Source organism: Meles meles, chromosome 10, assembly GCF_922984935.1.
Source record: "Meles meles chromosome 10, mMelMel3.1 paternal haplotype, whole genome shotgun sequence".
NCBI classification, from domain to species: domain Eukaryota; kingdom Metazoa; phylum Chordata; class Mammalia; order Carnivora; family Mustelidae; genus Meles; species Meles meles.
In genome coordinates, this window is record NC_060075.1 from 74,502,337 (window position 1) to 74,516,323 (window position 13,987).

At 39.1% G+C, this 13,987-nt stretch overlaps 1 protein-coding gene across 1 annotated transcript in view; it reads right to left on the bottom strand.

Annotated features, from left to right (window-relative positions):
- CFAP69 (cilia and flagella associated protein 69) overlaps positions 1-10,023 on the bottom strand; it is a 52,387-nt gene extending 42,364 nt beyond the window's left edge. Inside the window, exons 1-2 of the mRNA XM_046020896.1 lie at positions 9,700-10,023; positions 424-483 (exon numbers count right to left, since the gene is read on the bottom strand). Coding sequence (XP_045876852.1) covers positions 424-483; positions 9,700-9,819 — 180 coding nt within the window. The 5' untranslated portion in view covers positions 9,820-10,023. The remainder of the gene's footprint in view (positions 1-423; positions 484-9,699) is intronic.
- Positions 10,024-13,987: the final 3,964 nt, after the last annotated feature.

Sequence of the window (13,987 nt, forward strand, 5' to 3'; positions counted from 1 at the left end):
ATGAGTATGTATGAGTATGTGTGTGTGTGTATATATATATCTCCAGATTTCATATCAGAAAATTTTACGTAGTACCTCACGATATGCTTTTTCTACACTTGCTCCCCACATCCTACTTGTTAATAAGCAATTAATAAAGGCTGGAAGAGTCTTCCTCTACCTTATGATTCCTTCTGTTTATAGCCACCATTGATTTTTCCATCCCACGAAACCAAATCTAATCTCTTCCTCCAGCCATCCTATCAGTTTAAATACATTCATACTAACTTATTTAAACAGTCCTTGAATATAAGACACTTACTATTTGAAATGTTTTCAACAAAAAAAAAAGAAACAAGACTTATTTTGGGGAAATACATGTTACCTTTCAGGGAATCATAGTTTATAAGTGATATAGCAGGGAAATTTTCTCTAAAAGCTTACTTTATCAGTCTCTTCAAGGAGGTTGATGACACGATTGAGGTCCATGGTCTTGAAAGCACCCTAAAAATATATACACCTATTAGAATGTGGGTCATGAGAATCAAGAAATCACATCAAACACACTATTTTTATATGATATTGCTTGGCAACTTAAACATGTCTTATGATAAAAAGAGTGAGGGGAAGAGGATGATGGAGGGATGGGCAAAATGGGTGAAGAGAAATGAGAGATATAGACTTCCACTTATGGAATGAATGTCATAGGGATGAAAGGTACAAACCACATAGGAGATATAGTCAATAGCATTGTAATAGTGTCTGGTGATGGATGGGAGCTGCACTTGTGGTGAGTGCAGCATAACTACAGATTTGTGGAATGACTATGTTGTATATCTAAAACTAATGTAACATTATATGTCAATTATATTTCAATTTACAGAAAAGGGGAGAATGAAAGCTTATAAGAGTAAATAAATTTTGGAGTTAAAAACAAAACCTCTTGAATTCTAGCATTATCTTATAATCTTACTGTCTTTAATTTTATTAGTCCTGAAAGGCCCAAGAAAGCATCTGGAATAATAGCACTTGCATGCTTTGGAAAGTGAAATGATCTGGTACATAGTTATTACACATCCCAACCATGCAAATTACATTGAGTTTGCCTATGCAGATATACATAAGACTTGCTTCTAAACTATAGGTAGGAGGTTACCTTCCCAAACAAGGTATCCCCTCTCCTCAGTTGGTACCAGCATTCTTACAGTCATCCACATTAGAAAACAGAATGTCGGGGCTCCTGGATGGCTCAGTCTGTTAAGCATCTGCTTTCAACTCAGACTCAGGTCATGATCCCAGAGTCTGGGGATCCAGCCCCGTATGGGGATCCCTGCTCAGCAGGGAATCTGTTTCTCCCTCCCCTACCATGCCCCTTGCTTGTATGCACTCTCTCAAATAAATGAATATAATCTTAAAAAAAAAAAAAAGAAAATGAAAACAGAATGTCCAAGCTCTATAGATTTTATATCTTAAATATTTCTTGAGCCCATGCCATCTTACTGATTTATTCAATTTTCATCTCTCACTCAGGAAGATCCTCTGCTGTTCTCCCTGCCTTTACTCTTACACACTTCAACATGGTCTTCTACTCTATGGTCTGGATAATAAAATTCCAATCTGAACATAACCCACCTAAATCATTCAATGACTCTCCGTTAATGCCCTTCACCTCTCCTCTATTTTCATTTGTTGTGATAATCTTATTCCTCTCCTTTGTTAACTCCCACATGTGCTTCACAACTCAGCTCAAGTGTTGCCTCCCCAAGGGATGAAAATGGATAGAACAAATGTCCTTCCTTTGGGCTTCCACAGAACCCATTACAGTTCCCATCATAGTTCTAAAATGAATTGCATGTTTATCCCCCATCACATAATGTTCCAAAATGCACGTGAAGACAAGACCTTTTCTTTGGCATCCCCAGCATCAAAAACTGGGCATGCCATATAAAGTTATTTGTAGATAAGTGAAGAAGGAAACAGAAGGTGCTATCATCCCGAATTTAAGTACTTATACAAAAAAATTTTGAATATTATTTTCTCTTTGTTTACATGGATAAATGCATATATTTAAATACTATTTTCTTTTTTTGTTTGCATGTGTAAATATGTAAGTTCACTTAGTGTTAACACCATTGTATTTTATGATTTTTAAATCTATAATACATACCTTTCCACATTTCTACATAGATATTCCATTGCCTCTTAAATCTAGAATTTCTTTTCCTTTCACAATCACAAACTCATATTCTAATCTCAGGCAAAGTCTTTCAAAAACAATTTTCAGCTAGGTATTCTAATTTTAATTCTGTAGAATAAGTAACTGGGTGAGTTAATTTACTCAAAATGATTTTTACTTAAAATGTTAACAATAAAAATGATTTACTAAATAGTGATCTATACCTGGTATTATGGTTATCTTTAAAAACTGTTACATTTTACTGTTAACTTGTTTAAATGATTAAATTTACTGTTGCCAAAAATTTGATGAATACAATTTTGCCTTCCAAGATTTGGGGATTTAACAGTGCCATCTCCCACTACCTCAGTTTCTTCTTTTTTCCTCTTGTGTTCTCTGAGAAATATATATAGTGAGTTTTTATTTTCAGATTTTCTGTGATATTGGCTTTGCAGACTGGAAAGCATATTGAAATGAAAAGTCAATGCAAAATTTTCTTTTTGCCTATATTGTCAGAATTGTTCTCCCCAAATGAGCAGGTATAACTTTTATTGAAAAAGAGTAGTAAAGGATAGAGCAAAGATTCCTCTTAGATTTCTGTTGTATTATTACTTCATGCTCCTCTGTGTTTTACTTGGTTGGCATATATTATATTTTTAAGATTTCTCCTTCACTCCCTCCGTTAGTCTATTTCTTCTTCCACAAATACTTATAAGCAGCTTCTATGTTTCAGAAACTGTGCTAGTATGGGGAACAACACTGCTCTGACCTCAAGCAGCTATCAGTCTGGCATGGAATAAAAGTAATACAGATAACATGCTACAAAATGCTCCATGAAGGCACAGGACACCTTTCAGCAGAAGTAATTTGCATGCAGAGTAAGATGGAGTAGGATTTGTGAGAGGAACTGAAGGTTTGAGAGATGGAGATGGGGGGGGGCGGTAGCATGTGTGAGGGCCTGGAGGCAAGAGAAAATAAAGCATTGAGAGGATGGAGAGGAGCTCACTAGGTTGGAGAAGACAGTGCAGGGAATAGGGGCTACAAATGATGCTAATTAGGTAAGGAGAGGTCAAATTGATGTAAGGATAGAAACAAAGGCAAGAGAAACTTAAATTTCCTTACTACTTACAGCCCATTCACAAGTCCTTGAAACAGGCAGAGTGACATTCCTCTAGGGACTCAGCTGCCTCAATGTTAATACTTCGCTAAGGGCAAAAGACAATCTTAGCTCAACCCCCAGGATCCTGTAAGTCTACTTTAACATATAAGAATTCTTGGGGGCGCCTGGGTGGCTCAGTGGGTTAAAGCCTCTGCCTTCGGCTCAGGTCATGATCCCAGGGTCCTGGGATCGAGCCCCGCATCGGGTTCTCTGCTCCGCAGGGAGCCTGCTTCCTCCTCTCTCTCTGCCTGCTTCTCTGCCTGGTTGTGATTTCTCTCTGTCAAATAAATAAAATATATATAAAAAAAAAAAAAGAATTCTTTTGCAGGGGCACCTGAGTGGCTTGGTGGGTTAAAGCCTCTGCCTTTGGCTCAGGTCCTGATCCCAGCCCCGCATCTGGCTCTCTGCTCAGCAGGGAGCCTGCTTTCCTTCCTCTCTCTCTGCCTACCTGTGATCTCTGTCTGTCAAATAAATAAGTAAAATCTTAAAAAAAAAAGAATTCTTTTGCAAACTTCCTTTCTCTCCCTCCTCTCCTTCCCCCCTAATATACATGTTGACAATCATCCTCCAAGCATATGACCCACCAATATACATCTGAAGATTCTCATGACTGAGTTTTTACTAAACAGTAATAAATGATTTTTTCCTAACAATAGCTAGCCCCCTCAGGATCCTGGAAACTTTGTTTCCAAAAATATCTGGGAGGCTAACGCTATCCCTAACCCCCACCCAACTTGAAAGTCTAGAATTGGCCACTCCTCATGACACCAGAGCAGCTCTTTCTGCACATGGTCCTGTCCCTGTGCTTTCATTAACCCCTTCAGCACCAAAGATGTCTGAAGAATTCTTTCTTGGCCATCGGCTTTGAACCCTAACATCTTTCCTACATCAAAATCATGAATAACAATAATTATCATAACATGATGGTGACGTCTATTTTTAGGTACAGTTGTAAGCACTTTACATATGTTTCCTAATTGAATTCTATGGGGTAGTTACTGTTACCAACTCCATTTTACAGAAGGCCTTGTATGTTATGCTAAGGATCTTCAGAAGCTATTGAATGGTTTGAGAGACTATATAAACAGACAATGGCCAGACTACATATGTCAACAGAACTCTTGCCTACAATCTTTGCAGCAACCAAAGTGGGGAGCAATTTGCTCAGAAAAGTCAAGATTTGGCCAATTACTCCCAGATTCCCCAATTTTTGCCCCTCATATGCTATGTAGGACCAACCAGAAAAAGCCAAATATGCTTCCCAAATCAATCACATAGAATGCCCTGCTTGTAGTTAGCCCACCTCCAGCTTCCCCATGGCAACAACCTCCAACCAGAGCATACTAGAAGTGTTCCTTTTTTTTTTTTACTACAAAGCTTCCCTGCCTGCCTTGGAGTCTCTGCCAAATTAAGTAATGCTGGCTGACTCTCTTTCTATAGTAAACTCTGAATATTAAATAGTCCCAGCTTATTCTCATTAAGGTGCTCTTTGTTTATTTCCACAGGCTTTAATTAGAGGAGTGTAACAATAAGCAGGTAATTTAGTTTGCTGAGTAGAGACTGAACTGGAAGTGTCTAGGATGAACTGGAAGGGAGATGGGAGACATCTGTAAAGGGCCTTGACTAAGGTACTGGCAACTGGATAGACAAAAGGGAATGGAATGAAGATCATCAAGGAAGTAGAATCAGTGGGAGCTAAGGAGTGATTTGATTTGGTGGGAGAGAGACGAAAAGGTGATGATGACTCCTGGATTTGGGGAATCAAAGAAGTAATGACACCCTTTGCTGAGACAGGAAAGGCTGAAGGAAGAGGCTTGTGTTGAGGCTGGAGATAAGTAAAACTGTGGGGAGTACAGATTTCCAAATTAGAGGCTTCAGGTAATAATTGGAAGAGTTTTGGTAAATGAGAGCACACAGCAGAGTGAAGCAAAAAAGGACATACAGAGGAAAGTATGAAAATAATTGCTGTTAACCTCATAAGATAGTTATAGAGAATTGTAAAAACATTTAATAAAACCTTTTAAGATCAAAAGTTTAATATACTGCTTTGAAGAAAATTAGACCTTCATTTATAGTTATAGGATGAACTTATTTTCCCATTTTACCAAAGGAAAGTCCAAGGGGAGAAATCCTCATTTGATAAATAATTATAGGGAAAGGAATTACCATTTACTATGGTCCTTTTATATGTCTGGCACTTTATATCTTTTTTATGTGTCTGGCACTTTCTCTCTTTCTCTCTCTCTCTCTCTTTCCCCCTTTCTTTCTCTCTTCCTCTCTCTCTCCCTTTTTCCCCTTTTCTCTCCCTTTCTCTTCCTTCCTTCCTCCCTCCCTCTCTCTCTCTTTTTTTCTCTCTCTGTCTCTCCTACTAGGTAGGTTGCATGCTCGACGTGGGGCTTGAACTTATGATCAAAAGTTGCCTCCTCTACCAATGGAGCCAGCCAGGTACCATCTCCCCACCTTTAAAAAAAAAAACTTTATATCTTAATTAGTCCTTAGCTTTACCATAGAAACTTAGTATTATTATCCTGTTGATGAAACTGGGGCCTTACTTGTTAAGGTCTCAAGCTAGTAACTGGGCTGGCAGGTCTGTTTGATGCAGGAGTGCTGGTTCCTTGCACCTTAGTTCTATGCCTGACTTCTCAATTGAACACAGAGGTTATTTCTAGCAATTACTCCAAAACCAGGTAGGCAAATTTAATGGCACAGTCCATGGCAGTATTATAGACAGTGGCAGGATAGGACATCAACTAGAAAATTGTGGAGGTTTTCAGAAGTAGAGCAAATTTGGGCAAGGAAGCTCAGCCACGATACCCAAGCAAGTCAGGTGATCACAATTTATTTATTCTATAAATACTTTTTTGAGTGCTTACAATGTGCCAGACATTGTTCTAGATGCTAAAGATACGGTATGGAATAAAACATACAAAATCTCCTGCTTTCATATAAAATCAAAATATTTTGTTTTGTACAGTGAAGAAAACCATTAAGAAAACAAAAATACAACCACTGAATGGGAAAAGATATTTGCAAATAATATATCTGATAAGGGGTTAATATCTAAAAACTATAAAGAACCTATATAACTCAACACTAAAAAAACCCTAAACAATCCAATTAAAAAATGTGCAGAGGACCTAAACGATATTTTTCCAAAGAAGACATATAGCTGGCCAACAGACACATGAAAACGACAACATTATTAATCATCAGGGAAATGAAAATCAAAATCACAGTGAGATATCACCTTATACCTGTCAGAATGGCTAAAATAAAAAAGATAAGAAATAATAAGTGTTGGTGAGGATGTGGAGAAAAAGGAATCCTTGTAGAATGTAAATTGGTACAGCCACTGTGGAAAACAATATGGCGGTTCCTCAAAAAGCTAAGTAAAACTACCATATGGTCCAATAAGACCATCCATGGGTATTTACCCAAAAGAAAACAAAAACACCAATTCCAAAAGATACATGCACCCCTATGCTTATTGTAGCATTATTTACAGTAGCCAGGATACAAAGCAACTAAAATGTTCAATGATATATGAATAGGTAAGTAAATGTAGTATATACCAACAATGGGATACTACACAGCCATGAAAAAGAATGAGATTGTGCCATTTGTGGCAACATGGGTGGACCTAGAGGGTATTATGCTAAGTGAAATAAATCAAATTAAAAAGACAAATACTATATGATTTCACTCATATGTGGAATCTAACAAAAAACAAATGAATAAGCAAAAAGCAGAATCAGACCTACAAATATAGGGAACAAACTGGTTGTCAGAGGAGAAAGAGTGGTAGGGATAGGCAAAAATGGGTGAAGGGCAGTAGGAGATACAGGCTTCTAGTTATAGAATGAGTAAGTCGCAGGGATGAGAGGGACAGCACAGAGAATGTAGTCAATGATATTGTAATAGCACTGTCTGGTGATGATGGTAGCTACACATGTACTGAGCATGGTATCATGTACAAACCTGTGAAATCATTGTGTTGTACAGCTGGAACCTGCTGGCCCAGTTACTAGCTTTGTGACCATAACAAGTAAGACCCCAGTTTCAGCAACAGGAAATAATACTAAGTTTGTATGGTAAAGTTGAGGACTAATTAAGATATAAAGTTTAAAAAAATTTCTACTCTGAGCTCAGAGTCACAGAGGAGAAGGGCATATAAGCATTAAGATAATTTCCTACACTTAAGGAACCCACATTCTGAGGGCAGAGACAAAATTTAGACAAATGAAACAGTTGCCAACATAACACAAGTGATAATTAGGGGAGAAATGGTGTGACTCAGACCTAAGACTATACTCATTTATGAGAGGATCTGTGAGAGTGAAGATTAATGGGAAGAGCTTTCTGCTGGGAGAGTACTTTATGTTGGTAGGAGCCTGCTTCCTCCTCTCTCTCTGCCTGCCTCTCTGCCTACTTGTGATCTCTGTCTGTCAAATAAGTAAATAAAATCTATAAAAAAATAGGAAATAGATAAAAGTAAACAATTTGTCATTTCAAGCATAGGATGGAGCTGGCTTAATGAACTGAGGTATACTCTCCAAAGCCACTTTTAGCTACCAGGATATACTGTCTCTCAAGTGTTCCAAGAGTTCTAAGAGTCTTTCCTCCACTGGTCTGAGGCAAAAGTCTAAAAGTTTATCATTTTAATGATGGCAAAGACTGCTAGGCCCTACCTGAATAAAGAAACTGAGTAACTCTGTTAACTTCTCAGGGCCTTAGGGTCCTCATTTGTAAAAATAACCACAAACAAAACCCAAAAAGGCTGAATGATCATTTCTCCCAGCTCTAAAAAGTTTTTAATTTATTTCATTTCTTTTGAGAGAAACTGCCTTCTTTTGCTCCAGTAATTTAAAAAATGTTAATGCTTCTACAAATAGTTATTAACAACCTAGGAACTCTAATAGAAATCGATTTCTTCCTGGATGACAGTCCGAGGCTCTGGAAGGAGTGGTAATAATGAAAACAGAGGAAAAAAGAAAGGGAAGGGAGAAAATACACATACACACAGGTTTACTTGTTTTGCTTTATATTGTGGACTATTTTGGCAATGGCTTGTTAAAATTATTTTCCATTTTTTCTTTTTAACCCATACTAACCTACCTCATATAACCTTGCCACCTCCCCTGCCCTTCTGCTCCCCCCCCCCTTTCTTAGGTGAAGGAACAAGGAGAGCCATCAGATACCAAATTCACCTACTTCTCAGTTGTGCTGTGTCTAGGAGACTGGTGGTAGAGTTGAGACCCCCTGCAGCCTTGGAAGTGGTGAGTTGCTGTTCCTGAAAGTCCTTCTTCCCGCCCGACTGGAATATTTCCACAAAACTGATTAGGTAAATTCCCCTAGCACCCGCTCCTCCTCATCAAAAGTGCTGTTGCTCCGGTTACTACAGTGTAAATATCAGACGTACTCAGCTCAAACTTAATCCCAAAGAAGAGGTCCCCAATCAACTTGCCACTCCCAAAGAACTCTCCAAGGTTCCAGGATGTGGACGTAGGAGACAGGGTTCCTGACGTAGCCTGAGACTAGCAACACCTCAAAAGGAATTCCCATAGTGACCCCGCGCCATCAAGTGTGAGGCTGGGCAGGATTCCTCCACAGTATTCACGTTTTAGGGTTTGATCAATACTCTTTAGGGAGGAACAATGGGACCCTACTATGTTAACAACTTGGGAGTTTCCAAACACCTGGGCCACCAGTGGAGATCCAGCCAAGGTTCCAAAGTGAAATATCTCAACAGACTGACTAGGAAGAATTAATCTTGTGTTCATAATAAAAGTAAACTCAAAACCAAATACAAATACAGTAAAATGTATAAAAATATATAAATTCTGCTCTCTCTCGACTCACTCCGATTCCATCGCCAGCTTGCTATTTCATATGAAAACAAGGCTAATTTCTAATTTTAACAGCGTTTTCCTCCTTTCTAGGTGCAGGTTTTAAAGGAGCAGCAAATTTAAACACGAGAGAATGTATGCCTATATCAAGAACATCACTTGATAACAGGAATCTACATATAAGCAAACAAACAAAATGGTCATCAAATCCATTTTTTTTTCCCACTAAAAACATTTCCTTGCCTCCCAGGACATTCGCGGTCACACTTTTCCGAAGAAGAGCGGCAAAACCTCGTTTACTCTGTGTAGACAGACGCTACGGGAGAAGCTCGCGCCACAAGTCCCCAGACAGGTTGGCTGACGACAGCCAACCCCTCCTTTAGGCGGTGCAGTTCTCGGAGGAATCAGCTTCGCTCTTGGAACCTCGGTCCCGCGGGCTTCGGTAGTTTCCACTCCGGCCCCCATTTCTGCTCTAGCTGCCCCCAGTCCTCGTCCCCGCCCCCAGATCTCACTTCCAAAGCACAGACACCCGCCACTACCTGCGCTTCCTCGTCTTCCGTCAACACCCCTACCACCCGGATGTGGCGAGGGCTGCTGGACCTGGTCTTGCCGTCGGGTTCCTGGACCTCCGCCGTCGCCGCGGCCTCGGGCATCGACATAGCTGCAGCGGCTGAGTGAGGGATAGGAGGGAGGGTCCTTCGGTCCTACACTGTTTCCTTTAGTTGCAGGACCCAAAGAGGCCCGCCAACGAAAAGGGAAGGTCGCCTGAGAGCCGCTAGAGTCGCGAAAAGCCCCGGTGGTCCGACAGTGGCCCCGGCCACCGCGAAGCCACCCGCATCACCCCGCTGCAGCCCACCTGCAGACCTGGGCTCTAGCGGGCTGGCCGGTTGTTAACAAGCCAGCGCGTTGCTAGGGGCGGGGCCGGGGCTGGGGCTGCAGAAGCGCCCGCTCTTATGGAAGCCGGGAGAGCCAAACTACCCCAAACGCTAATGTGTCTCTACGCTCGCAGTAGCTGGGTTTGCTCGCGTCTGGGAAAGAGGCACGTAGGTACGTAGCAGTGTGCAGCGTTGCCTTGGCATTATGTGTCTCAGTCTTGCTAGTTTGCGCGGGGCCTTCTTAAATCAGTAATGAGTGGATGGAGAGATGAGAGGTGGATGTCGGACACGAGAGTGTTGATGCTGGATACAAAGTGTTAGAAGCGGAGCAGTTTATCTCATCGCAGAGAGGGACCAATTGCACCGACGTTCCCTGCCTTTTACCTCTTCCATACTTTAGTGGCTCTACCAGACAGTTAAATAACGAACAAGGCATTGTACTCAGTGTTACAAGCTTTTGAGTCAAATCCCGGACTCTAGAGCATCTTAACCCACGGAAGCCCCACTTTTCCCATCTTTCCTCGTCAGTTTTTCACTTTTCTTACCAATAGGATTGTTGTGAGAGGATATAATGATATGGTAGTTTTATAAAGTCATGCTTGGCGTATAATAATTACCCAGGTAAAAGGGTCAGGATTATCATTATCTTTATTATTACCGTGTTACCTACCCATCGTATCCTGAGTTATGACACAAGAAGGATACAGATTTTAAGGGAAAGGTGCTCATGGTAATAATCAGTATAACTTAATCACCCCCCAAAACTGTGGCTATGAATACTTATCTTAAAATACTTTTAACCTTTTAATCTTTTTTTTTTTTTTAGCTTTCAGAATCTCTTCAAGATTTAAACGTGCGTTTTTATATTGTCTAGAAAGTTTATGGCCTTAAAAATTACATATAACAAACTACGTGAAAATAAATTTCACGTTACCTCCTAGCATTTCTCTCATTTGTAGAATGAGCTGGTTGATGAGTGATTTCTAAGGTTCCTTAACCAGTTCAAACATTTGTCATTTGACTGAATCACATTTCTGGGAATACAAATAAAAAGAATCAGAAAGGGGCGCCTGGGTGCCTCAGTTGGTTAAGCCTCTCTGCCTTTGGCTCAGGTAAGGATCCTAGGGTCCTGGGGTGGAGGCCTGCTGTGGGCTTACTGCTCAGCGGGAAGCCTGCTTCTCCCTCTCCTGCCTCCCCTGCTCGTGTTCCCTCTCTCGCTGTCTCTCTCCTTGTCGAATTAAAAAAAAAAAAACAAAAAAACTTTTTAAAAAGAAAGAAACAGAAAAACTAGATTGGGCATGGCAGCACTCGATGTAAATCATAGCCAAAGCAACCAATCTTTTTTGAAAGAATTGTTTCTAGTAACTGTTTCTTCACTTACCTTCATCATTCCACTTTTCTCATCTCCGGTTCCCTGAAACTACCCTGAGGTCACCAACACTTGTGGTCAAAGTCTGGACACTTTTCTGTCCTCATCTTGCTGTACTTATCTTTAGTATTTTACCCTGTTGACCACTCTTCCCTTCTTCTAACTCCCTTGACTCAACTTGAGCATTCTTTTTTTTCTTTTATCTTCACAGCTACTCATTGTTTTTAGAGCTCCTCTCGGACCTTACACTTAGAGGTGGGTTCAGCATGTCTAAGGTTGGTATTACTACAGGGGAGTGTAAAGGGTGTGTCAAGTGTATAAACATCAGCTAAACTGCTGTTGCGCATTCCGAGTATTCCACATCAAAAGGAGACAAGTCACTTGAATAAACACACTGGAATTCTGTGAGAATGGCACCCAAAACCAAGATAGTAGTAGAGAGCTGACAACTGGATGATTTGTTTATCCTTTATGTGTTGAGCCTGGCATCTCAAGAGAAGAAAAATTGAAGAGGAGGGACTGTGAAGAAAAATTTTCCACTTAAAGCAGAGTTTATCTGGGGGTTATCAACTGACTATTGTGTTTCAGCACAACAGGCTGAATCTCATAAGGGTCCATAAACCTCAGTGACTGGAAAGTCACACTCTCCTTATTGACTCAATTGCGTTAAGTATTTAAATTAGGTAGTGAATTTAAGTTTAATCATTATTCATGGAACCTTCTTTAATACAGATTTCTGAAGACTGTAAGTCAAGGGCATAGGACATTTTCCAGACACCAGAACTCAAAAGGATGTAAAGGTAAAATGACTAACTATTGAAATGGTAAAAAGATAATAGTAAAGAAACATGAGAAGTAATAGAATTGCTTTACTCTGATAGCAATTTTGCAGAATTTAACATCTCTGTTAAGGTTACAAATTGCAATCTCTTTAAAGCAGTAGATTAAATGTTTTAATGATATTGAGCTATGTACATTTTCTACTTTTTCTTTTATTGAAATTCAGTTAGCCAACATATAGTACATCGTGAGTTCCAGATTTTTTACTTTAAAAATAAGTGTATTTTTAACATAAATAAATGTAATATTAAGGAATAACACTGTCCTTCTGATATTTTTTCTGATGCTTGTTTGCACACTGCCTAATTAGCAATGTTTAGTAAAATTATAATTATGCATTAGTACAACTTAAGAATGTTTCTATTAAGTATTTTAGATTACATATGAATTTGGTAGTCTCTAAACTAATGCCAGATGTTCCAAATGTTCAAGCAAATGTTATTCCTTTGTGAGTCAGTGTAATCTATTTTAAACAGAATTTTTATAGCACATAAGAAAATGTAATTAGAGTATAGTCTTAGTAGGTTAGCTTCAGGGGAATTATGTAACAGAAAGAAAATATATAAAGCTGGAATTTCATCTACTTTAGTATTTAAAAAAATCTTTCAGTTTGATTGTTACAGAAACAAAGCCTAAGAGAGAAACAGAAGTAATTACTTTTTTCCAACAGAACCATTAGTTCAAATTTAGCAGTAAGAAATACATAGAACAGAAAACAAAAGTGAAAGAATAGCCACCTCTGAAGTCAATGATTCTAATAAAAAATGTGCTCATAATCCAAATTGCAAATGATTTTAAAATAGGAATGTGGAGGAGCTGTTCATGCTTAATGGAGAAACTAATCAATGGCAATATGTAAATGAAATGAATTTATGGAGCCATTCTTACCTGATCAAAGCTTCGGTCCCATGACATAGGAATATTCTATGAAATGAAAATGCTCTCAAGCTTTTAAAACTAAAAACTACTGTATTTACATGTTGGGAGGTTATAGGTAGTACCCCCAGGATAGAACCATCTTTATGGTGGAGCAGGATTAATCAGACAAGTTTATTACAATGACATTAATTATTCAAGGTCTCTAACAGACTTGACTTGCTCTGATTCCATAGGCTCTACATTAATTTGCTAGGGCTGCCAAAATAAATACCACAGACTAAGTGGCTTACACAATAGAAATTTTATTTCCTCACAATCTGGAGGCTAGAAGTCCATGATTAAGGTGTCCAAGATTAGTTTCATTCTTGAGGCTTCTCTTCTTGGCTTGTAGATGGCCATTTTCTCCTTTTGTCATAATATGGTCTTCCCTCTGTGTCTTCATCTCCTCTTCTTTTAAGGACACCAGTCATCCTTGAATTAGGGTCTATCCATACCCACATTTTAACTTGATTATATCTTTAAAGGCCATTTACATTAATATGAATTTTAGGGAGCTATAATTCAGTCTGTAACAGATCCTAACATACTTTGGGTTATACTATAAATTAAAGAACAGAATATGCTTAGTTAAGGCAATACTGGTATTCTTACCTATAGGACATTGATGATTTCTCACAGCAGTGATTAATGGCTATTCTGACTTAACAATCACTGTACATTTGATCAACGTGAATCTGCCCTTGGGAGATGGATCCACTCTGAGCTCTTAAGCTGTTTGAATTTCGAGCCTGCAGGACCTGACTTTGTCAAAATCATCATTTATGTCATGTTTCATTTTCTAATTGAAGACTCCACTACCAATGT